The sequence below is a fragment of the Mus pahari genome, chromosome 20 (assembly GCF_900095145.1).
Source record: "Mus pahari chromosome 20, PAHARI_EIJ_v1.1, whole genome shotgun sequence".
Lineage (NCBI taxonomy): Eukaryota > Metazoa > Chordata > Mammalia > Rodentia > Muridae > Mus > Mus pahari.
The window spans coordinates 50,542,340-50,569,658 of NC_034609.1; the positions used below are offsets into that span (position 1 = coordinate 50,542,340).

The 27,319-nt window shown below is 43.9% G+C and overlaps 1 protein-coding gene across 7 annotated transcripts in view; it reads left to right on the forward strand.

Annotated features, from left to right (window-relative positions):
• The window catches only part of Pard3 (par-3 family cell polarity regulator), a 557,497-nt gene that overhangs the window by 382,363 nt on the left and 147,815 nt on the right, over positions 1-27,319 (forward strand). For all 7 annotated transcript variants that reach the window (XM_021220690.2, XM_021220693.2, XM_021220689.2 and 4 more), the window contains one exon: positions 20,951-21,061. In XM_021220690.2, the coding sequence (XP_021076349.1) occupies positions 20,951-21,061 (111 nt within the window). The remainder of the gene's footprint in view (positions 1-20,950; positions 21,062-27,319) is intronic.

Here is a 27,319-nt window from a genome sequence, read left to right on the forward strand (position 1 = left end):
GTGAGCAGCCCCTGAGGCATATGTCAGCATCAGGTCTTTTTCTCCCTGGATGGCAATTCATACATGCAGGTACACATGTGCCTCGACAACAGGGGGTGCTCTGGAACTGTCACAGTCTCCTGCAGGGCAACCTGGAATGCACAGGCTGCCGCTGTGTGAACTCAGCTGGGACCTAACCCACTCCTGCAGCTCAGCATCTTCAGGCACTCCTAAATGAGGTGTGGTTTGACAGGGTGATGACAGCCACACCTCCTTACCCTCTCTTTCCATAATATTTATAATACTTATATTGTAATTAACTGCTCCCCACCCCCAGGCTCTCTATCTCTCCTTATGTAACTATTTTCTGTCTTTGCAAAAGAAAACTAAGGGGATCTAGGGATGTGGCTCCATGGGCCCACACTGTTTAGATTGAGCATACATGCAGACCTATTACTGGGGGGGGGGGGGATGAAGGCAGAAGGATAGGAAGGTCAGGGTCATCCTACACTACAGGACCTGCCCCCCCTTTATCTCAGGAAGAGAAAGATGACATCATATTCTTGGTCTCCATAGTAACAGAGATGGGATGGGCTGAGCGTACTGTGAACACCTGTCCTCCTGTCATTCCTTCTACTCATTGAGTTTCTGTTTGGTGACAGCACTGCTCCTGGGCCCTGTTTCTGGCTTTGTAGGGCATATGCAGGCCATGACTTCTTTACGGGAAGAGCTTTCCTTGGGCAGCCTGCTGCAGCTGGCATTTAGCAGCCATTGCATGCTGAAACTGGTGTACATCTGCTGAGAACATTATTTTCCCTAACCCATTTAATCCTCACCATAATCCTAGAAGGTGCTATTTTTAGCTGCATTTTATGAGTAGAGAGACTAACAACACTGGGGCTCAATGAAGTGACTTAACTTGCCAAGTCACTCTGTGAAGTGGGGGTGGTGCACACTGAAATCCAGCATTCTACCTTGGGGCCAAATCCTGGAGCCAGGTGCCAAGCTGGCCAGCCACTTTTTCTCTTTGGGGGACCCTGCTGCCGGACCTGTGCATGGGCCACAGCCGCTGTGAAATCCACCCCAACGTTATTGTGTGTTCTGCCAAAGCAAGGGTTCCAGTTCTAACTCTGAGACACAGGAGTTCATGCCCTTTGCTCCTGACGGTTCAGTTTCGTTTCTGCCTGATTTCTGCTCTGTTTTCTCTCTATGCCTCCAGGTTCTTTTGTTACCCCCAAGTTATTCTTTTCTCTCCTCCCCCCACCCCCTACCCAGCCCTTTCCTGGGATAGAACCCAAGGCTCCCTGCTCGCCAGGCAAGCACTCTGCTGTTTGCCTATGCTTCCCCATCCCATTCTCTAAAACTGATCATAAGTTTCTTGTTACTGAATCAAACATTGCCACCTGTACATACCTCCTCTCCTGAGTGTCTGTCCTTCATGTGATGACAGAGTCCCTTCACCAACACTGATGGTAAGCATTTCCCACTCATTCTCCTCCTACTGTTCAGGATAGTCCCACAGAACTCTGGTGCCAGTCACAATTCAACCAGCCATTTACCCCATTCCTTACGTGCACCTTCTTGCACCTCAGACCGCTCTCTACCTCCGCTGTTCTTCGCTCTTGAAACAAGTGTACAGTCATCCTCGCCTGCTGCTCAGAACCTGTCTGCACTCCTTCCTCCAGGGATAATTCTACCTTGGCTGTCTCTGTGTCTGCCCACCTGATGCTGACAGTGCAGAAGAGCATGTTGCTCCTCTCAGGCTCTGCCCACGACAACAAGATGCTGTGCTCAGCATGTCTCCTGCTGCGGTTCTCTCTGGAATCTTCAAGCCTCACCTTTAGGGCTGTGGCTCAGTGCTGGAGCATTTTTTTTTTCCCTACCATGTATGAGGTCCTGGTTCTGTGTCCAGCCACTGTCTGTTTATGCGGCAACTCTTAGCCATTCCCTGTCCTCATAGATGGTGGGAACCACATCTCAAGGTGAACTTTTAAACCTCAAGAATTTCACATGTTTTTTAATTCCGAAGGGAGCGGGGAGTAATTTTTAGGTTTAGTTCTGGCAGACACATTCTCCACCACTGGACCACATGCTCCAAAGCCTTTTTCTTCTTTTGCAATCACAAATGAGGTCATCTTTCTCTCTCGGAGGGTTGATTCTGACATAGTTACTTATAAGAAAGCAATCATAGGTGCGAGTGGACTGAAATTGTCCTTTTGTTGTTGTTTGTTAGTTTAAGGCAGGGCTTCTATAGCCCAGCTGGCTTGAAACTTACTATGTAACCACTATGTAACCTAGGACTTTGACCTTCACAGCTTGCTGCCTCCATCTCCGGGAGGACTAAGAGATAGGCATGTCCCAACCGACACACCAGGTTCTCTTCTGGGCTGAGGATCAGCTCCGGGGCTTGCCCTGCTAGGAAAGCCCCTCCCAGCAGAGACATATCCCCACCCGGTCACCTGTGAAGCTTTCCCTGGGCATCACAGCAGCTCCTGGACATTGATTGGAGTGTGGTGACAAAGTAGAAGTTGTCACATCTGTCATCCTGCCACAGAGCTGTCCTGGCTGTAATGAAGGAAGGTTGATCACTCTCTGGCCAGGCTTGGTTTGGCATGCCCTCCCCAGGGGGTGTGGACTTGCAAATGAGCAGCCAAGCCACTGAGCAGCTGCCTGTCAGCACTTCCTGTTGAGCTCACAGTTAAAAATTAACTTTTACTGCTTCTCTGGGCAGTCCCTGCTGAAGCTCACCCACAGTGAAGGGAGTTGGTATGACCCAACTGGGAGCTGTCCCCAAGTGCGGCCCAACCCAGTCCTGTCCCCAAGTTCCTGGTGCTAAATCTTGGTGCCTCTTGCAGGAGACAGCCACTGAAGGGAGTGCCTTCTATCTCTCAACACATCTAACCTCTACTTTCATCCCACCCTGTCAGCTGTACTGTTAAGACTACTTGTGCATTAACACAGTCACGTGCGTGTAAAATCCAACCCTCTGACAAAAGCCTCCAGGCAGAAAAAGAAACTGTTTCGCCCTCATCTGGCGATAATGGATTCTAATGCACAGCTGGCGAATGTGGGTCTTTTCCCAAATCTAGGCCTAGCATCCATGATGGCTTTAATAACTTTGAGACACAACCACATTTCACGCTTTCATCAGCAGTTAGAGCAGGGCCACCACTGGTTGATGGCTGGTGCTGGACTCATGACAAGTGGGTTCCACCCCAGTAGGCTTCGTGAAAGGGTGGTCTGGACTCTGCCCTGGGAACTTTGTGCTGAAGGGTTTAGCCTAGACTAGCAAGTCTGTCTACATTCAGAAAATGACCTTGGAACTGAATAGAGTGCTTTGCTTCGGAAGGACCCCCAGGGCTTTACCCATCCTCTTTAGTACTGAGTATGCTCAGGTTTGCTGACCATCGTATATATAACCCACACATGATACCCAAAATGAATTTCTCAAAGGATCATACACATTCCCCTTTGCAGCCCCCTGGTCATGCTAGATATGCAGCCGAAGTGGAAAGTAGAGTGCATGGTGGGATCTACCCTCAGTGTTTAGCTCTGCTCACTAATCCCTTGGTATTACTTTTCTACCCCACACATGGTCCAGAATCACAAGCCACTTCCTGTTTCTAATCAGAGGTTAGGTCGACACTGGCCACTGCTGCTGTTGGTATTATTCCTAACTCATCTCCTTTGTTGTTTGTTTGGTTTTGAGACAGTATCTCATACCGATTATCCCAGGAATGGCGGCAGTAGCCCGATTATAGGGCTCAGGATGTGAAGGGCTCATTTTTAAGTAAAGTATCTCCAAGGTACAACTTGCTGGAACAGCAAATTAGGGGTAAATCTTGCTGACTGTGGTTTGTGTCTTACCTGAGCAGAAAGAGGAGTTATGGTGAGCTTACTGAGTTTCCTTTTACCATGTGCTTTGAGTCAGTGTCTTCCATACATGGCCTTCCCAAAGGTCTTGTTGGGTGAGAGTCAAAATCAGTACCTGCCTCTAAACTTCCTTCATATTTCCCCACTGAGCAGGTCCTAAGTCAAAAATAGTGGGCGTCATCAAAGCACCAGCTTTGTTTATTCTCTCTCTCCCTCCCTTCCTCTCCCTCCTCCCTTCCTCCCTCCCTCCTTCCTCTCCCTCCTCCCTTCTCCCTCCTCCTTTCTACCCTTCCGTTTCCTTCTCTTTCCCTTTTCATTTTGCAGTGGTTGAGATCAAACACCTGGCATGGCTTTGTACATGCCAGGCAGGCACTTTGTCAACAGACCAACATTCCAGTTGACTTTTAGGAGTTTATTCATTTGAAACTGTTTTTTTTATAATGTACTACCATCTACCATGACTTCACCTGTGATCTCAATATCTTTTATTTCCAGAGTCCCTATCATTCAGACTCAAAAAAAGAAATAAAATAAAAAAATTAAAAAAGTAGCCATAATTTTTTATTGAGGAAACACATGTAATTCTTTATTTTAGATCTGACTTTAAGATTTTGCTCTTATTTTTATTCATATGGCGCGGAGAGGGGTGGTGTATGGCAAGTGGAGAAAGTGTGTCTGGTCACCTGGAGCTGGGTTGCAGGTGGTTGTGATCTCCTGAGAGCAGAACTCAAGTCTTCTGAGAGAGCAATAGGTACTCTCAGCCAGCAAGCCATCTCCCTGTTCCCACGTTCTGCAGGCATGAGTTCCGTAAGAAGTGTCGCTTCTGTAAGCGGCCTTCTGCTTTGTTTCCATATAGCACAAGTAACCAGGAAAAGGGCTTTCTTCCCTGAGAAGCATCTCTGTCCTTATAGCCACATGGGCAATGGACAGCAAATAACTACAGAGAAAGCACAGCCGATGTTGTACCGTATGTTGACCTTCAACCCTCCTGCTTCCACTTCCCAAGTGCTAGAATTATGGGTCTGCACCACTATACCTGGTTATGTGCAGTGCTGGGGATCGAACCCAGGGTTCTGTGCATGCTAGGCAAGCACTCTACCAACTGAGCTAAAGTCCCAGCCCATATTCTGTTATTTTCAAATTGCAGTAAAATATGCAGAGTATAATGATTACTAGCTTGACCGTTTGGGGGTACAGCGCAGGGACATTACATTATGCACCTTCTATCCCCAGAGCTCTGTCATCTTACACAACTGCCATTCTGAGCCCATTAAGCAAAGGTACTCTGCTCTCCCACCCTCTCTGCGAATCTGACCTCTCTAAGTCCCTCACAGGAAGGGCGTCATCCAGAATTAATCGCCCTACCCCCACTGACGTCACGTGACGTGATATTCCCAGGATTTTTTTTATCCATATTTACCGTGTGTCAGAATTTCCCTCTTTTCAAGTCTTGAGTAGCGTTGCATAGCACGAGCACACTCTTTTGTTAACTGTTCATGTCTCTCTACACTCTGCGGCTTCGGCTGCTGCTGCTGTTAATGAATGTCTGTCCATACATTTCTGTTCTCAGCGCCATCACACTGTTACAACTCCAGCCATCTCCTTAACGTTGTTAGCAGTAACAAGAGTGAAGGAAGAAGTTATGCCAGCCTCTTCTAAGGCTCTTTTCTGTCTCAATCACTGATCTCTATGAGATGGAAATCACAACAATGATGTACATAGCTAATAGCCATCGAGTGCTTACCACAATGTTCCTTTCTTATAGCCCTGACAATAAACCTGTGGCGAAGCCTGCATCTTACCAGAGAAGTAGTTGAGGCTCACACCAATCAAATTCATTCCCTTTAGTCACATCTATTCGTTATAATAGAGCAAGCTAGGCAGGAGGACCCAGGATGCTGGCTCCAGAGCTAATAATGTTTTGTTTCTTTTGCATTTTATGCACGTACGTGGTGCACCTATGTATGTGTTTGTGTGCAGGTGTGCATGTTGTTGAGCCCAGCAGCTCACATCAGGTGTTCTCTTCAGTTGCTCTCCAGTTTTGTTTTATGGAATACAGTATCTTTGGGGTTTGAGCACACAGACTTAACTAAAATGTCTGGCCAGCAAGCTCCAGTGATTCTACTGTCCCTACTTCTCCAGTTCCGGGTTTACAGGCGTATAGTGAAGGTGTGTATATATGCCTTGGGGATCCAAACTCAGGTCCTCATGCCTCTGTAGCAAGAAAATATCCACTGAGCCATCTCTTCAGCCTCATAGTCCGTGCTTCTGTGACCGATATCTATCTCATAGAATGCTGGAAAATTATTGCTGAAATTCTTTACATGGAGGAGGCATAGACACCCTCCCCATTGACGTTCACCTTGGAACACCAGTGAGTTTATTGGGCTTATCTTGAGAGCATAAATGATGGTTATTCACAGGAGCACCAGTGATCTCTGCTCCTCAGAAGGACCAGACTTCACTCAGCAGGGATGGTGGCTTTCTTATAGCTGGGTAGATACCCTCTCCTCTAAGTCCTTCCCTTAGACCCTGAGGGCATGTAAAATTGGGGCAGAGATGCAGCTGACTGGGAGAGGTACTGGATACTCAGGATTCTCATAACCCACCTCACCCCCTTTCTATGTGAGTAGCCGGGATGATCTTTGGTGATCAGACCTCATTGAACGTCTGAGAATGGTGGCTATTTGGCTTGGTGACAGTCCTGTGCTACAGAAGTCTAGCTCTGTCTGGATGGAACAAATTTCCTTGCCCAACCAGATCCCAACTCTGCTAGAAGGAAGAGGATAGTGAATATTGGACCAGCAGTTGGCAGACCTATTTTGGCCCTTGCTGTGGACACTGCCTCTGTAAGCCCCATTTTTAAAGTCAGATGGCCACAAGGACTCAAAATCGCATGCTCTATGTTGCTGGGCTGCCACCCACCGCCACCCACTCCATGGTGGCACAAAGACCAAAAGCCATGCCATTTTGGTTTTTCTAGACCACTGTCAGAAACCATCTAGGAAAGGGAAAGACACGCCCAGTAAAGTTTCTGGAGTTAGCCCAGTGTTTTGCATGGACTGCAGTGGGTGAGCGTTGAGATGTAGGGTCCTTAGAGACTGCATCCCAGGATTGCTTCTTGCTGCTGATAGACCTTTTCCTGTCACTATTACATAGTCTAATGATTCCTGGGGATCAACCCATTCTGTTGAGCAAATTTCTGCAAATCAATATAAAGATGAACTTTCTTGAATTAATGCTGTCTAGGTGAATTAATTACATTAAAACATTCCTGATTTGATTCAAATAATTTTAAGAAGAAATGGTTTTAGTTGTCTTGCCAGAAAGATATAATAAAGTTAGAAAGAAGAATAGAAAGGCTGCGTAATAAGGAATACAATGAGCTTTCATAAATTACACCAAGAACAGATATAGACTTGGGACAAATTTGTGATCAAAGAAAGCATTCATTCTAGGTCAGGTCCAAAGATGAGGCCATAGGTGTGTGCTGTGATAAAGCAAGGCCACATGAAACTGTTGCTTTGAACTTATAGTGAGCTTATAGAGTGAACCACTGCTTTGAACTTTCTATGGACGTCTTTCTGTAATTCCCCCTTGGTATAACATTTTATCTCTGAGGTAATTTTATAAAGAACTTTTGTCCAAGAAGGTATAAGAAGGCCAGAGAGAAGGAATAAAGTGTGGCATCTGGGGCTCAGCTTCATTCAACAAATGTATTATGTATCTGTCTGTCGATATGTAGGTATCTATGTATGTCTATAAGTATGCATGTGCACTTGTGCAGTTGATGAGACAGGTGGTCAGGCCTGACCACGGTGTGAGTGTGTGTGCATGTGTCTGTGCATGTTAGCTGTGTAAATGATTTTCTTTCTTTCCTTCTCTTTTCTCTCCAGTTCGTGGAGAGGTACTGAGCTCCAAGCCTGACCAACCAGGGGCCCTTGAGCCAGAGAGAAAAAGAGTTAAGCCTTTTTTTCTTAATCCCTTGCTGCTATCAGCTGGAGTTCGTTACCATAAGCCAGAGGCTTTTGGTCTTAGAATAGCAGAGTGTTGAAAATAGAGAAAATGTATTCAAAGTAAGCTATTTTAGCCCCAGCAATTGGTGCTATTGCCCCTGTAATCACCAACACCACTCTTCATCATGTAGCTTAGCCTAGCCGTAAACTTGCTATGTAACCAGGGATAACCTCAAACTTACCTTGTTCTTCTCTTCATCTTCCAAGTGCTGAGGTTGTGAATGTGAGCTGCCCCATGCAGTTTAAACAATTTTGGTATTGAACACAGGGTTTCCTACATGGTAGGTAAGCCCTCTGCCCACTGAACCACCTCCCCTGCTGTAGCTGCCACTATTGAATAGTGTATGTATCACAGAAGTTACCTGTGATTTTTCCCAAATGATGCACAAGCTCTTAATCACAGTGTTCCAGTGTTTTCTGTGCTAACTCTGGTGTCTCCCTGAAGGGGCACCATATTCTTGTCCTAGCAGGTTGGATCATGCTGAGTGTTGCTACGCTCCAGCATACTAGATTTCTTCTTCTAGGATGGGTGGCCATCAAGCACTCAAGCAGACTATCTTTCCAGGAAGTGGCTTCCTGTTTCAGTCTTAGAAGCAGTTCACAAACAGAGAGGGCCTTTTTGGGGGAGGTGTGCGGGGGGTAGGGGTGGATGAAGATCAAAGATTTACCATAGTCCTTTGAATCTTACCTTCTTATACTTTGTAAATGATGGTACGGTCTTTGCCCTGTTTATCTTACACAGCAAGTGGTTCTCAGACCCTGGCATTGCCCTGTTCATGGTGGGTGTCACTGTCTGGTGTTTGGTAGTTGTCACAGAGAAGCAGAGCTACTAAAATCTAGTAATTAATGCTGAACAGACCACCAAACTCTCTAGGTTGCAAAAGAGACTCTGAAGTGCTAAGGTCATTTAGATGGCCTACTTGTCCAGAGAGGACTTGTAATTGCTACACTGCTATTCAGATGTTTGCCAGCCACTTTTGTGTTATGTGAGGTGATTTCCAAGGCCATCTCTAGCAGCAGGTTCCAGGGATACTGTGTGTTAAGGAATCCCAGGCTGTGCGTTTTGGTAGTTGCCCCGGGATCATAATTTTATTTACGTATCTTGCAGAATAGTAAATTTAACACTGACATAGTTTATTTTTTTGAGACCCAGGAGATAGCCTAGCTGAATAAAGCACTGGGGGGGGGTAGAAGTCTGACCCCCCCTTTTTGTTGGTTTGTTTGTTTGAGACAGGGTTTCTCTGTATAACCCTGGCTGTCCTGGAACTCACTCTATAGACCAGGTTGTCCTCCAACTCAGAAATCCACCTGCCTCTACCTCCCAGGTGCTGGGATTAAAGGTGTGTGCCACCACTGTTTGTTAATTTGTTTGTTTGTTTCTTGAGACAGAGTTTCTCTGTGTAGTCTTTGCTGTTGTGGAATTCACTCTGTAGACTAGGCTGTACTCTCAGAGATCTACCTGCCTTGGCCTCCTCAGTGCTGGGATTAATGTTTTATGCCACCACTGCCCAGCTAGAGTATTTTGTTTGTTTGTTTGTTTGTTTTGCTTTGTTTTTGAAAGGCACTCTGGTTACTCACATGTGAGTTTGTAATCTCAGTACTGCAGAGGCAGGGACTCACAGAGCCAGGGCTGACTGGCCAACCAGTGTAGCTTAGTCAAGTTCCAAGCTAGTGAGAGACCCTGTCAAAATCAAGATGTTTACCACCAGACCTCAAGGTTGATTTCTGGACTCTACACACATCCACCTGACCACACCCCCCCACACACATATATACACTACACACACCACACACACACACACACACACACACACACACACACACACGTGTTTTAATATAATGTTAGCATAATGGTGAAAGATCTACTTTTGAACTCTTATGCTTGAGTCTACATGTAAACCTAATTGGTCAGAGGTTGGAGGTCCCCGTACTTGGAAAATGCCATTGTCAGGCTTGTCTTTATTTCATTTCTTCCTTCTCATTTCTTCGTTCACGCTTAATGTCAAGAGCCGGATGGAAAGCATGCGTGGACGCTTGGGAAGAGGTTACCGAGCTGCCTGTTGGTCAGTGAGGCGAATTGTTGGAGTCTTCTTATCCTTCTGGCTTGTTTGTTCCTGAACGTTGTCTCCTATGCAGACCTTCTGGGCGTTTCCACTACAGAAGCTATCTGGGTGCTGTCTACTTATGAGGTTTCTACATGAGCTGCTCTCAGTAAACACAGGCTTGCTCACACCCTGTGGTAATCATATGTTCATTAAGTCCAAGCTGTGTCTCCAGCTTCAGACAGGGACAACCAAGCGATGACTCAATGCAGGGGCAGCTGTGATGGTGGCCGGGTTTCTTGATGATGTGGACAGGTCACAGTGCCTGGTCACAGAGCATCCTTCTTGCTTATGATTGCTAAGGAGGTACCCTGGCACCTGAGAGCACACATAGGATTAAGGTGAGAGGAGTCCTTTCACTGTTCAGATACACAAATTCTCTGTTTAAGCACTTACTGAGCTATGAGTTTGACATTCTAAGTCTAAGCAGAGCATGTGGGTTGGAGGAGGGGTAGTAAATACCTCTCCTCATTCTGACCCCTTGTAACTCCCCTGAAGCCTGCCAGGACTGGGAGCTTCACCAGTAGCTGGATACTTAACCAGCTCAATCATGACACCCTGTGCTGTGCACTCTGGAAGATGAAGCTACTGCATGAGACAGCCGGCGACCTTGGCTGGGAAAAAAATCCACTGTTGGCATTTGGTATCGCCCTTCAGTTTCTGATCATGCTAAGTACCCAGCATCCTAGAGCTAAAAGGAGAGCTTACACAAAAATGCAAAGTGTGGGATCCTCTGTTCCTTGAGAGGATGGTGTGTTGGGGAGACAGTTGCTGCTGACCTCTCTGGCCTCTCACCCTTGGTACCTTGTTCTCTGAGCCTTCTATCAGCCTTCAAAGCCCTCAACCCTTTCAAGTCTGGTTTGACTATGCAAATCCATCTAAAGATAAAACTGTGACCACCTGCACCACACCTCCCAATTTACTGTGTAAGGAGCATCCTGGAAAAAGTGTGAATCAACAGAAAAAAAGTGCTGACTGATGTGGAACTGTAGAGATAATGAGATCTTTAGGGAAGTTTCTGTTTTCTAAGTTCCCAAAGATAAACCCAGAAGTCCAAGATTTTTTTTTCTTTTTTTTTTTAAAAAAAGTTAACAGCCCCTATTATGTTTCTTTGTGGCGTTTGTAAACATGCAAGGTAGAAAAGCATTGGCGGAGGGAGTCCCAGCAGCTGTAACTGATGGGTCCCTGTGTGTCAGTAGAAAAGACGTATAGTCTGCCTCAAAAATGTGGATTTAGTTGAGGATATTTCATTTCGACAGCAAATGTCTCCATATTGAGAGCTTTTGAGACTTTTGGTGTTTTCAACCGTAGTACCTATTCATTTGAGTATTTCTAGGTAAATTCTGTTCCAATAGAATGAGGTACATTCTTCAATTTGTGTGTGTGTGTGTGTGTGTGTATGTGTGTGTGTGCACATGTGTGCATGCATATGTTATGAGCACTAGTCCCTGGGGAGGAGAGAGGAGGCTTAGACCTAGCTCCATTCTTTAATCCTTGTGTCCAAAGTGTGTGATGTCTTCAACAATAGAGTTTTATCCTGAGATTCAGGAGGCAATCAATAGGAATGCCAACAGGTGCTATGAAGGGGGAAATGGAAAAATAAGGGAGGGTAACTTTCACTAGGAGGAGAGATGTAAGAAGAAGAAATAACTGACGCTAATCCATAAAGCAACTATTTTATAATCTTGCTTAAAAGTGCATATAATACATGTGTGTGTGTGTGTGTGTGTGTGTGTGTGTGTGTGCGCGCGTGTACATGTAGCTTAAATGGAGTTGTTATGTAGGGTAATGATGCTACCACAAAGAGACATGGACTAATAAAACTCCCCCAGTTCCAGGCATGCAAAGCGTCTCTTTGAATTGTTGGTCAAGAGAGACCAAGAGACTCCCCAAACAATGTTATATTTCTCTTGGGGATGGGGGTGGGGCTGCCTCAGGGCAGTAGCTTGGGCTGTACAGTCTAAGGCTGAAGGGTAACCATGGAAACCAGATGCAGGGTGTGATTATTTGCCTCTGACCTGGCAAAGTGTTGGGTTTGACAAAAGAAGCTTAATAGAAACACTCAAATTGACCCTTCTCATCACTCGGCTGCCTCGAACTCAATCAGGGCCTCATTATTATCAGCGTGGTGCGAGCAAAGGCAGCCGCGATCATAGTTTTTCATAATCACTCCTTGAGCCAAATGTAATTTGCAATTTGTGGTATTGTATTATGAAACAATAATGCATTAAAATGAACAGACCAAGAATTAGGAGCATGGCAATGCTGAAGGAACCCAGAGAAGGAGCCGGGAGAGAGAGGCAACCTTCGAATCACGCCAAGTGGACGTGACAAGTGTTGTCACCAAAGGGAGCATTTAGCAAAATCAGTATCCTGCTTTGTTTTCCTGTGTTTAAGTATATGGGAAAGTGTGTGTATGTGTTCGTACGTGCACATTATCATAAAGTTTGGTGTACTTAGAGGAGAAACAAAGTGTAATTTGCATATCATTTACATTTAGATGGTAGAGGTTATAGGGTTAGCGTGGCTTAATTATTGGTATGGAATGATATAAAAAAAAAAATAAGGTGTAACAAGCCTTATAAACACCTGGTATGGAGCAGCAATTACTACTTGACCTCTTTTTACAAGGAGTCCTAGAGACCATGTCTTGTGTTTTGTGAGCTGATGGCTGGGCTGCAGCTGTATGACCAACGTCAACCTCATCAGAACCTGTATAAGGTCACCTATGATGTTTGAGTTATTGATGCATTTATCTCATGTCTGGAAGCTTTGCCTTCTGTGCCTTGTCTCCACTTAAATCTTTATGTCTTTACCCCCACTTTTATGTAGTGTATATATGTGCATTTACGAGTGTGTGTGTGTGTGTGTGTGTGTGTGTGTGTATGCACACATGTGTCGTGTGTGTGTTTCCTCAAGACATTTTATTCTCAGGTCAGAATTGATCCTGTGCTGACGTCCCAACTCTCTACCCCTGCTATTTTCAGATTTTCTAGAGGAGCTTTACTATTTCCTTGCTCCACGCCTGTCTATGGTTTCTGAAGCACTGGGTACATGTACAGGGATATATCCCAGTACAGAGGCTGTAGCAGGATGGCATACCCTCATAGGAACATTTAACAGGACTCTGGAAAAGGAAATGACTTGCATGAAGGGCATATTGCACATCTAAGGCTATGACAGCTTGGTTACATAGAAGCTGGGTTGTTTTTGGTTTTTTTGTTTTTTTCTTTTAAAGAAAGTCACTTATTTTTCTCTGCATGCCAAGCAGCACACATTTAGTTTATTAAACCAATCAGACCGGTGCTGATGAGAACTGTACACAATCAAAAATAATGGCTCTGGAGTTTGTGAATTTGCCTGTAAAGAGCACCCCTGCGACACTCCATCACTGCGGAGCCACACCCATCTTACAAAGGCTCTGTCAAGTTGTCTCTCCTGCCTTTTCTTTCAGCCTTGCTCCTCAACGCTGTTGATTGCTGGTGCCTTTTCACTTTCCAATGGGAGCTTTCTGTTTTCCATAATCAGCCCCCTCTTCCCCGATTTACCCCCTCTAATTCCACAATCCACTGCTGAGCAAATCAGCCGCTTTCATAGTAGCACGATTTCTCAAAATGTCACAAAACCGCACAATCATGACAAGAGGGACAGATTACAAATGATTCCCCCCCCCCCCACTTTCTCTCTTGTAAAGCAGACTGAGCTACAGGGAGTATAGGTGGAAACCGTGAACATTGTGTCTCCAATGAATTTGTGCTCTTCGATCCTTGAAGTTGTTCCTTCTAACCCCGGAGCTGATCTTTGACAAGCCTTTGACAGTATTTGCATATGCCAGACTGAACTTTTAACATTTGGCCTGCCATTGAAAATAGAAATGTTGGCAACGCCCTTTGAGTGGCTGCATGCAATTTTTATAATCCTCTTTAGTGCGTAGGGCCAGTGCCAGTTCTTAACCTGGCCTTCAGACTCCTAATAGGACTTCAGACAAGCAAGTCCTATTAGGGACCCCTGTCCCAAGGTCATAACACTATCAACAGTACAGGATTATGGCATGTGTAGTGTGTGCAGTACTAGTGAGTACAAGTGTTTTATGCATGTTAATGTGTGCATGTGTGTGTAAGCATGGTCACTTTCTGGTTTATGGTTGTGCTGGAGCTTGAACTAAGGTCATCATGCTTGCACAGGACGCCATTTACCTGTGAAGCTATCATCCTAACCTTCTCTCATGCACTAAACAGGGACAAATCAGTTGTCTGCTCTGTACATACCAGCCTGGAGGCTGTCTTGGGTTCCTCGTGTGTCAGAGGCTAGGGCTGGGGTGAGAGAGCATTGGGTGATACAACTCTCCTGCTGTCCATAGATTCCCCTGGGCTCCCTGCTCAGGGTCTCTCCTGTGGGAACCATAAATAGCACTTCCACAAGTTGATGCGGGAACCATTCAGATAAATGCAACATAAGAACTCAGTAAATTCCAGTTAGATATAATTACATAATCAAATGAGCATCATCAGGAGCTAATTGTGTGTCTACTTAGGAAGTGCACACACAGTGGGCTGTGAACAGAAGCTAGAATTTTATTTTCTCTTGGGAGTGTTCAGGTTCAGACTCATGGAGATATGTTAAACTAGCCATGAGGTCATCTATCTCTAGCACCAGCCTCCAGTGGGACTTTGAGCAGCTCCCGAAGATCTTGAGCCTCAGTTTCTTATTCTGTCAAGTGATGTCTGGACTGGGAGACGAATCTTTCAATTTCTGGAGACCAATGAGCATCTGTCTGCAGTTAATAGGGATGCAAAAGATAATCTACAAAGATGTATGGCTAAATTTTTGTTTGCTTTTGTGGTTTTCTTCATATAAAATCTAGAGTGGTTGGGCTTTTTAAACAAAAGTAAGTTCACAGTTCTGTTCAAGACTACAAGGGCGTACCAGTCACCTTTCTCATTACCCTGTGTGATGGTTTATGTATGCTTGGCCCAGGGAGTGGCACTATTAGGAAGTATGGCCTTTTTGGAGTAGGTGTGTCACTGTGGGTGTGGGCTACAGGAAGCCAGTCTTCTAGCAGCTTTCAGATGAATATGTAGAACTCTCACTCAGCTCCTCCTGTACTATATCTGCCAGGATGCTGCCATATTCCCACCTCAATGATACTGAACTGAACCTCTGAACCTATAAACCAGCCCCAATTAAATGTTGTCCTTCTTAAGACTTGCCTGGGTCATGGTGTCTGTTCATAGCAGTAAAACCTTAACTAAGACACTGTGATAAAACCCCTGGCAAAGGCAGGTTATGGAAGGAAGGACTGTGGTTCACAGTTCATGGTGGCAGGTCTGAGAGGTTGCTTGCCAAGCATTTCACACTCAAACCCCATAGAAGTAGTAAATTAAAGGAAGCTGATGCATCTAGAACGTAGAAACATACACTAATAGCACCAGAATCAACGGAAAATTGTTTGCTAGAGCAACTGAGGGCCTCAGCCACTCTAGAGCAATGATAATGGGAGCCAGTATTTTGATTTGACAGGGTGAACCTGTGCTCTGTATCCCTCGGGACTAGGCTGGGGCTGCATTTTGATGTCTGCAGTCTTCTCCTGGATTGCCAGGCAGCTGATATAGCTGAAGGGTCTTTGGGCAATTGGCAATTTGGCATTGTCGCCATCAACAGTGGCCAAAGGCAGCACACATTGCTGGCCTGAAGCCATCCAAGACAAAGGAAGGCTCTAGAAAGAAGAAATGAATTCTCAGACAGAGGAAATGATAAAAATGACTCATACTAGACCAAAGGTCGGGAAATGGTGAGCAGGATGCAGGACCAAGACTTTCTAATGGGGCCAGGTTGACTGTGCTGGTCAAGGGTGCTGAGGCCAAATAAGTAAACGACACAGTTAAGACCTCTTCCACAGCTGTACAGCATCACTTATTCTAACCTACATATATCCTGGGGTATATAGTCAAACATATATCATGGCAAATATATATCATGGCCTTGAGTCAACAGGGCCCTAGTAATTAGCAGTGAGAAATACCACACTTCAATGACATTTCACTCGGCTTATTTGAAGAAAATATAATTTTAAAACGCATTCTTCAAAGGCTAGGAGATAATTGGTTCTCGAGATCCTGTTTTTATATTTGGCAGCATGTTTTTTTTACCAGTTCCTTTTAATTGTTTTATGTTTTAAAACACTGTCTGGGGGGAGGGGAAGCCCATTCATCACAACCAATGGGTGTTTTTATTTTATCTAGAACAGAACATGCTTTTTTATCATTCAGCATGCTTTTTCTAAAGACTTCTAAATTTAGTAGCAGTAGAACTATCATGGTTTAAATGGCAAGCTATTTCAGCTGTATTTATACCGCTTTACTGATCGTTTAATAGTGAGGAGGACGTAGAAGGTATTAACTGTTAGTGGCGGTTCTTTATGTATAGACATGGCAGTTAGTACATCCATTTGGGGTCTCTTTACTTGCTTTGAGATGTTCTGCTCTCGACCAAAGGCATGCCTCCTCCCACCTGCCTCCCATAGCCACTCTCAGGTGGCCTGGCTTGTGTTGTGGATCTCAGATCCATTGTACAGTTGGTGTGAGATGGGTGTGACACTGGAAAGTGGATATCTGTCAGTCATCCATCCTTGGCTTATAAAGAAGAATATAAATGCAACTAAGTTTTTTTTTCCCAAGTTGTCAGTTTAATGGTAGAATGTTTCTATAGCATGCACAAGGCCCAGGTGTGAGTACACATACAGATCACTGAATCTCAGTTTTCTCCAACAGGATTTACTCAATGCACTGACCTACATGATCTCCTCAGTGAGAGTGACCTGAATCACCATGACAACAGTGTGTCATTTGAGCACATTTACTAACTTAAAATGAAATGGCTGTCATCATTTACCTTTATAGCTTTCTAATTATAAGTAAACACAGTGTGTTAATATTTATCTGAACTTGAATTTTGTGTGTGTGTGTGTGTTTGTGGGTGATGGTCAAAGAACAACCTCTGGTAGTATTCCCTAAAAGAGTCCCTGTCCACTTCTTTTTTTTTAAAGATGGTTTCTTATGGGGGCTTGATGCTCAACGATTAGATTAGGCTCCCCAACCAGCAAGCCCCAGTAATCCAGCTCTGGAATCATAGTGTATACCTTTACCTATCACCTTTATTCCAAGTCTTTGGAATTGAATTCAGTCTTTCATTCTTGCTAGACAAGTCCTTTACTAACCAAGCCATCCCCTTCACAGCCCCTGAGCATAGACTTTTCCGGAAACCCCTTTTATACACGCAGCTGCTGCTGAGATACACAATTTTCATTCAGGATGACTTGCGACACACAGCGTGTCTAGCCTCATTCCGTCTGCTGGGTATTGGCTATGCGTCCCTCTCACTCCTCAGCCACAGACAGTCCCCCTCCCTTCCCTGTGTGTGTCACTGGATAGATAGTAGCCACATTTTCTAGGTGATGGACTAAACTTTGGAGCAACAATGATTTTTCTGTCACGCCCCTAGCTTCCCCGTCTACAAATCCTAGTATTTCTGTGTATTGCCTTCTCCGCCCCGAAACACGCCTGACTTATGACACAGCATCTGTCTGACAGTTGCCCCCTTTAGGACTCAGCTTCTTAAAGTGTAACTGTTATTATCAGATGCCACCCAGTGCCACTCTTGGATGTGTGGCCCTTGTGATTCCTCAAAGACAATCATTGTACCTGGCCTCAGGGCCCTTGTGGCAGTTTTCCCCTTGTGTTCTGTTTTATACTGAGACAAGATTTTATGTGTAACGGGATAGCATCTTACTCATTATGAAGCTAAGGATGACCTTGAACTTCTGACCCTTATGGCAAAACCTTCTGGGATTGCAGGTGTGTGCCACCATGCTTAGTTTATGGGATGGAGCCCTGGGCACAATAGTTAAAGCATTTGACCAACTCGAGTCCCAGCCTCAGCCTGTATTGCTAATGCTTCCCAGCATGGCACACTGATCTGTTCTCAATGTCATCTTCTCAGGAAGCCACCTTTAATTCTCTAAAGTAAAAATCTCCTGCTCACTCTGTCACTATTTGTGTGTTCACTTGCCCAGACACAGGCTAGGAAAGAGTCTCCGTGGTGCCAATAGTGGCATGGAGTGTTTTCTGTTCTGCGTGTAGATAAGTCAGCTCTCATGCAAGGAGTTACCCAATAACGCTGGTGAATGACTGAATATTATGCTTGAGATGATGTTTCCTTGAGTGTTTTTATATTTGCTGTTTGGTTCATTCATTCTATAAATCATAGCTTTATAATATCTAACTCCCAGGCTCTGTGTGTGTGTACACACGAGCATGCTTTTGTAGAGACATAGCTGTGTGTTTTATATATATTAGTTTTAAAGTCCCAGTGCGTATTTTATCCCCTCTGAAAAGTGAGCAGATTCTAGATTTAATCGATTTCATGAAGACATTTTCTTCCCTTCCTCTCCTTTCCAATTGTATTTACTATCTAATTTCTAAATAGGATCAAGTGTCAAGGACACATTTGATGGATAGAATTAACTTGTAGCTAGCTTTTCCTTATTTCTTCACATTAGAATATATATAATTTTTAAGTGAATGGGGATGACAACATGTGAGGTTTTCCTGGCATAATATTGTGATGATGATTTCCTAGTTTATAAACCCTTTGGCAAACACAGTGTATCTTAATTACTGTCTGAGGTCTGTACTGGATTCTTCATGTTCAGCCGAGTGTTTAAAATGAGATTTATCCTAATAAGATATGACCTGTGCCACTAACCAACCCGTGACTTGAAACCCTTGTCTCTTATCTGTCAACTGTGCAAATAAGCCTTTGCTCTTTTCTTTCTGATGTGAGTTTGACTGTAGACTGCATTCCTGGCTCCTCTCCGAGCCGGCGGCATTACAGAGGGAATCATATACCCTCTCGGACAACGCCTGAGAAACCCCCCTGATCTAGGTAAAACCAGGTCCTTGGCTTTGATGCAGAAGAGAATTTCAGGACAACCTGGCATGAAGCAGTGCTGGAATTTATTAGTAAGCAGGAAGGTCTTCAGAGAAAAAATATGGTATGCCTAAAAACACGTGTATAGACTTCTCAAGAATCACGGTTCATTAAAGATACTTTAAACAAGTATTTTAAGCATCGTGGGTCACAGGGACTAAGAGAAGGAGAGTTGATCAGGGATAGTATAAGACATACCCAAGTATAGTGAGGAGGGGGTTCTCCAGGGACAGTCCCACTTCAGGGGTCCCAGTGGTCACTGTATACAGGATTGTTGCAGACTGTGGGAATTTTGCTGCTCAGGAGATTTTCTCACCTCCTCTAACTCTGTTTCTTTTATAACTGAGACTGTAGGGTGTCTCCAGAGGTGGCAGGGATGTAACTGTTAAGGTTGTGAGGGGGTATAGGATAGGCCCTGTTACTGTTAGGGTGTTTGGGGTGAGAATCCTGAAAAAATGACGGGTTTGTAGCTGGAAAGGGAGAAAGACCTTCAGGAAATGTTACTGATGCTCAATTCTTGATTCTTCACTGACTAGAAGCTTCAACTGCGCCAGGATGAGGGGTTTTCCTTCTTTTGTCCCGGATCACCTCTGCAGATAGAAGGACTCAGTCACTCACACCCCTCTTTTATTAGTGAGAAATTCTTTGTGCAGCTATGTGCCTGCACTTTCTTCTCTGAGACGACTGGTGACTTGACAGTCCTCGTGCATGTATCGGATTGGAGACCGCGGAAGGCAAGCATCACAGGGCACATGGGCTTTTTATAGAGGTGAACAGCAGCAGGAAGGAGTCTGTATGAAGCTGGACCGTCTGGGATGTGCTGGATGCCAGCATAGACCAGAGTGGCTTTTTCTTAAAGAGCCCTGGGGTCGGCATCTTTCTTCAGCAGTACATAGACCAAGGCCAGGTTGCATGCACGCTCCTTGCGTCTGGTTTTGATCAGGTGTAAGTTAGAGGCATCCTCCTATCCGGTCGCTGCTCGCTGGACTGAGGAGGACATTTTGGGGAAGATTCCCCCAAAGCTTTCAGTTTAATCATCTTCAGTCTAGCAGCATGAATTATCCTCCGAGCTTTAAACCTTGCCAACGTTTGTCAGTTTTTAAACATGATGAATGTCCCCCCATAAGCCTACTCAGTGAAAAATAAAGAAGACTCATTGCTTACAGAGAGGTTGTTAACTAGATGATTTTGGATCTTCAGTCTTTGGTCCAATGAGGAGCTCCTTCTGTGAAGATTTTTTTCCCCCTTTCTGGTATCTGAGGTGTTCAGCTTGCGTTCTGCACGTTTCTTATTTGCTTGTTTCTTGGGATCAGCTGCAATCCTGTCTTCTGTTGCTCTGAGACAATCTCTTACTGTTCTGGCTGACCTTGAAATCTTTCTGTAGATAAGGATGATCTTGAACTTCTTTTTTTTTTAAAGATTTATTTATTATTATATCTTAAGTGAAGAGGGCATCAGATCTCATTATGGGTGGTTGTGAGCCACCATGTGGTTCCTGGGATTTGAACTCAAGACCTTTGGAAGAGCAGTCAGTGCTCTTAACCGCTGAGCCATCTCTTATCCTCTTGTCTGTTTGGGTGGAGGGTACTGGGGATAAATCCCAGGGTTTTGAGCATGCTGGGTAAGCACTGTACCAACTGGGTCACTTCTCCTCAGCTCCCCAGAAGAATAAGCTGCTTTGCCTTGCTCATTTTTTTTTTTTTCAAACAACAATGTGGAATACTGAAGGAGAGGGAAGTGGCCTTCCAAAAGGTTTTGCCTGGAATATTCTAATTAAAGTTTAATAGGGTTCTCTAATTGAAGCTGAGATGCTCAGGAGACATCTGGATGGAACTGTGAGGAAGCTAGTATCTCTCCCTCTCCCTCTCCCTCTCCCTCTCCCTCTCCCTCTCCCTCTCACTCTCCCTCTCCCCTCCCTCCTCCCCCCTCTGTTTGAGGAGGACAACTCATCGTGTATCTATTGACAAGGTAGAATTTTTTCATTACCAACAGGTTTGGCAAACATCGAAAAGATGACAAGATGGAAAAAATGAGCCGAATAAAAATCCAGGATTCTTTCACCTCAGAAGAGGACAGGGTGCGGATGAAGGAAGAACAGGAAAGGTAGGTCTCAAAGGTACCACTAGTCCCTGGTCCCTGCCAAGGTGCCTCCCTCACCCATGTCCGCCTGTCTACTGGTTTTATCTTAAATAGAAATAGTATGCCCTCAGCTGAGATATCTGTGTGATGACTGTGAATGAATATAATACAAATGAAGATGTTTAAAATGAAAGAGCAGAAACTTTGAACCTAAGTGAATTTTAATGATTTCAGTTAAGGCTTTTTACATAGTGACTGGAGGTACATTAATGCTGAACTATTCATTTATTTCTTGAGTTTGTGTGTGCGCACTCATGCACATGTATGTATGTGAGTATATGTGTGTGTGTGTGTGTGTGCACAGTATGTGCATCCATACCTGTCCATGGAGATGTGCATCCCTGTAGAAACTCGATGTCTTCCTCTATTGCTCTCCATTGTTCTGTATGCTTTGTTTTTGTCTTTTTGAGAAAGGATAGCTCACTGCACCTAGAGCTGACCAGCAAGCCCTGGGGAAGTCCTGTCTCCACAGCTCCAGTATCAGGATTATAGGCATATACTTCTCTTCTTCTACCTTACACTTCCTTTCCTGAGTTCCCACAGCCAGATGTCCAATGTTTACAGAAGTGGGTTTCTATGGTTCTGATTTCCGCCTCTCCTGGTGGGTTGCCCAGGTGCTTCCAGTACACCCATCTCTGAGAGGACAGGGCAAAGTCCATAATGGGCAAGGTCCACAATCTGCCCCTTCCCTCTGGGGCATCAGATGTCCCTGAAAGCCGGACTGAGGAGGGTGAAGCAGAGTCTGAGAAAAATAGAGTCCACAGGGCTCAGGTCTGGCTGGGAATACTGGGAGTAATAGAATATTCTGCTTCCATGCATGAAAAATGACCAACACTGCCAGCTCTTTATATTCTAGACATGATTGCTTCCCAGTTAGACTGCTTCTGTACTTCCCCGCCGAACTGTTCCAACGTTTCCAGAGATACTTTCATAACACATAGTTGAATGTGTCCAGCTGAACACTGAGCTTCACATCACAACTTCATTTATATTAATAATTTACCCAAAGCACAGTTCTTTTTTTTTGGTTTGGCTTTTAATTTGTCTCTGTCCCTCTAATGATTCAGTGTCCTGGGAACTCAGTTGATTATAGTAAATTTACAGTGTGCATGGACTTAGAACAAAAAAACTTTGGGTTGAAGGAAAAAGTGACTGACTTATTAAAAAAAAAAAAATCAATTACACTCAGAATTTGAGCAGTCCATGGCTCTTTGTACATTAGTACTTTTTAAAAGTATGTTTTATATGAATATTGTATTGTATAATACAATACAGTTATGGCCATACACTGGATATTTGATACTTATGATGGAGCTAAGTCACACTATGTCCTTAGTGCTTTGATGGAGCTACGTCACACTTTATGCTTGGTGCTTGTGATGTGTGCTAAGTCTTCTTTTGTCCATTTTCCCTTCTGTGCTGTTTTTGACATTGATGACTACTCTGCTTTGAGAAGGGATACTGTAACTTCCTTGGGAAAATGTGATTGGAAGAGTAGCTAAAACCTTACAACACAGAGCATCCTCACATAGCCTCAGTCCACACTGTCTGTGTGGACTTAGGAGCAAAGCACTTCTTCCGCAACATTATTTTACACCGGGTGTACTGGCTAGTTTTGTGTCAACTTGACACAGCTGGAGTTATCACAGAGAAAGGAGCTTCAGTTGGGGAAATGCCTCCATGAGATCCAGCTGTAAGGCATTTTCTCAATTAGTGATCAAGGGGGGAGGTCCCCTAGTGGGTGGTGCCATCTCTGGGCTGGTAGTCTTGGGTTCTATAAGAGAGCAAGCTGAGCAAGCCAGGGGAAGGAAGCCAGTAAAGAACATCCCTCTGTGGCCTCTGCATCAGCTCCTGCTCCCTGACCTGCTTGAGTTCCAGTCCTGACTTCTTTCGGTGATGAATAGCAGTGTGGAAATGTAAGCTGAATAAACCCTTTCCTCCCCAACTTGCTTCTTGATCATGATGTTTGTGCAGGAATAGAAACCCTGACTAAGACACCTGGGCTATTTGAGTTCCAGAATTTTCGGTTGATTCTACATAAGATATAAAATCTGAGATTCCTTCATCAATGAATCATGACAGTCCCCCAAACCAAAATATTTTCTTGCCTGCATGCACCCATGAAGCCCATTACTCAAAGTGAATACTGGAAAATGGAGAGAAAAATGTCTGTGATGTTTAAAAGCTATCCCTAAAAGGCTGGTCTATTCTGATAGTGGACATGAACTCTGTTCTGAACCTGGGCCTTCCTTTGTTTAATGGGACTTCATTCCTGCTCATATCTCTCCCTGCCACCCACACAGCAACCAAAACACTGTCCTGTAGCTTGAGTTTAATTTTCCCATCTTTGTAGATTTTATTTGATTAATTTCAGCAAAACTGATGTTTTTAGAGAGAGAAAGTGCAGAGTGAGACTTCTGGAACAGTTTGTTGGAGCAAATGAGACAAGAGACCCATTTGATCTTAATAACTTCTATGACATCTTCAAGAAAGCCAACAACTGCACAATATGAAGCAGTCAAAGTGTTTTCGAGTTCTTTTCTGTTGCACTAACCTTAATATATTCTACTTCTGTAAATATTAACCAGACATTTATGTGCATGCTTGTGTGTGTGTGGTACAATGGATAAACCATGGGGCTTTTTGCATGCCAAGCAAGTTCTCTGCCACTGAACTACAATCCCAGTAATAAATAAGTAAGTAAGTAAATAAATAAGTAAATCATTAAAGGTTGTTGGACCAGGTGGCTCATAATCATAATTCCAGTGGGAACCTAAGGCAATAAATAGCTCCAGGTCCTCTGTCCTACCCTCCTAGAAATGGAGGTTGGGTATGTGCTCAATTGACAGAGTGCCTACCTGGTACACAAAACCCTGACTTTGATCCTCAGAGCTGCATAAATCATGCATAGTGGCACACACCTGTAATCCCAGCACTCTGGAGGTAAAGGCAAGAAGAGCAGAAGTTCAAGATTATTTTTCATCTTCTGCTACATAGCTAGTTCAAGGCTAGCTGGGGCTACATAAGATCTTGTCCCAAATAAATAGAATCCTAGGGGAGGTGTCTCTCGAGATTAAGGGTATAGCTTAGTGGTAGGGTATGTGCTTAGCATGGATGAAATCTTTGAATTCCCAGCACCAAAAGAATTGGTTGGTCATTTAATTGATCTAAGGCTAATGGCTAATTTATGTTTCTTAAAGTCTTCTTTTTTTTTTTTTTTTTTAATTGTATCATACAGGCAGGCTTCGTAGTTGAGGTATTTGATCCCAGTTATTCTGAAGAGCAAGGCTAGAGAACCACAAGTTCAAGGCTTGCTTGGAGTGAGTTCAAGGACAGCCTGGACAACTTAATAAAACACTATCCCAAAGGAACAAATAAAAACTTGGCCAGGGATATAGCTCTGTGGTAGTGCTCTTCCCTAGCATGCATTAGGCCCAAGGTTCAAACCCCACCTTCTTCATGGCTGATTCCCTATATGGAATCCCTCTGTTTGGGAAGTAGGGCCATTTTGTATGTAGCAGAGAGATTTCAACATAGTAGACTTTATCCATGCTGGCTTTATTCCTTGTACCTACTCTGGATAAATAAAGACGGTGCTCAGTCACAAGCAGATTCTCCTCATGTTTCTCTAACGCAATTAGTGCTAAAAGCCATTTATTGTAAAAATCACAAATACTATTGAATAGAAACATTACAAGAACAGAAATCTTGTGTGCTTTTGTTCCCACCACACATCATCCATTTTAATTAGAGAAAGGGGTGGTGGGCACTGTGACAGATTCTAGTACTGAAATCATTAATTGACATCAACAAAAGAGAGACAGTTAGCAGGAATCCAGTGACAGCCGGCACAGCATTTACCTTAGCACTTTATTTAGCGTATTAAATTTTTTGTGTATTTTTGCTATGCAGGTTCAATGCAATTTTTTTGTAATGGAAAAGAATCAGTCTTTTTTTTTTTCCCCTGCTAAAAGAAAGGTGTGAATATGTATTTGAAGAGAATAAATCAAAATAAGTTCTTTTCCTTCAAAATCTGATTAAAAAAAAGTTTTAACTGGTTTTTACATCCACCCCCCCCCACACACACACACACTTAAATGATAGGAAACAGGTTGGGATGTTTTTCATGGGTTTCGGCTGATATAGCAATAGCTGCCCAAGTCCATTTAGAGCTTGAGCCATTGCAAGCGGGAAGGGTGGACAGAGATGCAGGAAACAAGAGGGGCTTGCTTGTCCCTCTGCATTTGGAGGCACCAGTTGCCATCCTTGCTGAAGGCTAGCCTGAGACAAATGGGATGGATAAGGCTGAACAAAACCTAACTGTTCAGAAACATGAATAACCTCTACATCTCAGAGCTAATTTGTGACCTCAGGGTCCCCATAAAAGAATAGAGGGGGATTCTTTATAGCAGTGACCATCTGGAACCATTAGGGGCTCAGCTGCAACATAATGGCCTTTTTTTTTTTTTTTTTAAAGTTTCCTAAAGAAACCATGGTATTCTTATTTGGACATAGAAAATATTTTTCCCTGGAGCTAAATATTTTTTTTTTCTCCATCAAGAGTGAATTTATATCACATGCAGATATAACCTAGGAATGTTGAAGAGCCCCTTTCCATGAATAAGTTTGGTGGAAAAGAAGACTTCAAGGGTGATTTTTAAAAGTTAATTAGGGGAGTCACTTGATTTGATTTTTGGAGTTTGCCTTTTGTTTATTATTTGATAGGCTTTCACACAGCTCAGGTTGGCTGGACTGGATTTCTCTGGGTGGCTGAAGATGACCTTGAACTTGTGATCCCCACTCCTCTATTTCTGAATGCTATAGTTACAGTTGTCTAGCATCACACATTCCTCATGAGGTTCCAGGAATAAAACCTAGTGAGTTTTGAACTCAGGGCAAGCACTCTACCGATTCAGCTCCATCTCCGGTCCACTTATGCGTTTTAAATTTTGTTTTGCTTGTAAATTGCCTCCAAATCTGTTTGTCTGTCTGTCTGCCTCTCCCCTCCCCTGCACACAGTATGTTACTGATGTTTTAAAAATTCTCCTTCCCAGTGCCATTTTCCCAGAAGCCTCCTTGTTGTTAATTCCCAGAACAGGCTTGGAGATAAATGTCAGAGTCACTGACCATATACTTTACCTTCTGTTACTGTAGTTCACATGTATGTGTGCTGGCATCCTTGGCACTGGGGTTTCATCATCAGCATGACCTGCAAAAGTGGAAAAGGAACTTTGGGGCTAAAATGCACAGGTGACAACAAACTGATCAAAATGAGTAACTTTCCATGCTGGCTCATAGATCAGCAACTCACTATGTTTCCATGGGACTGTAGAGTTAGTTATCCACTGAATGGAATGACTGGTGGTGTTCAGTTATAGGATACAAAGTTGAATAAAGGGCAAAAGTAGTTGAGACAAGTTTCACAAGTAGTATCAAATGCTGATTAAAATAAAAAAAAACAAAAAAAAAACAAAAACACCCTCTGAGAAGCTGACCTCTTTGAAAGTATTGCCTGAGCCTGGGGAGATGGGTAAAGTTCTTGCCATGCAAGTGTAAAGACCTGAGTTTGGTTCCCAGTACACATGCAAAATGCTGGGTACAGTTCTGCATGCCTGAAATCTCAATGATGGATAGCTAGAGCCAAGAGGATTGCAGGCACTCACTGGATAGCTTAGTCTAGCTGAATTGGTGAGCTTCAAGTTCACTAACAGATTCCATCTCAAAAAATAAGGTAGAGAACAGCACCTGACTGGTTCATCTCTGACCCTGTTCTCACACACACACACACACACACACACACACACACACACACACACACACAGGAACATACCATCCACCTACTCACATACAAAGGAAGACAATCCCCAATGAATATTAATTTCTATGTAGTTTGGAAAAAACATTCCAGTCCAGGCACATCAGCAGTGTGCAGAAAGACTGGTGGTATTCAAATGCAGGACGCCAGTGGAGTCCATGCTATGCTCTATTCCTGATGAGAGATTCTCACTTTTACTGAACTGAGGGTTGTGTCCAGTTGTATAATTTACCTATCAGCCAACTTAAGCCATTCTTCTTAAATTCTGAAGGCTCTAAGTACAGAGCTTTCAACTCCGTGTTTATATCTGCTTTGCTTCTTCTTCTTCTTTCTTCTTCTTCTTCTTTCTTCTTCTTCTTCTTCTTCTTCTTCTTCTTCTTCTTCTTCTTCTTCTTCTTCTTCTTCTT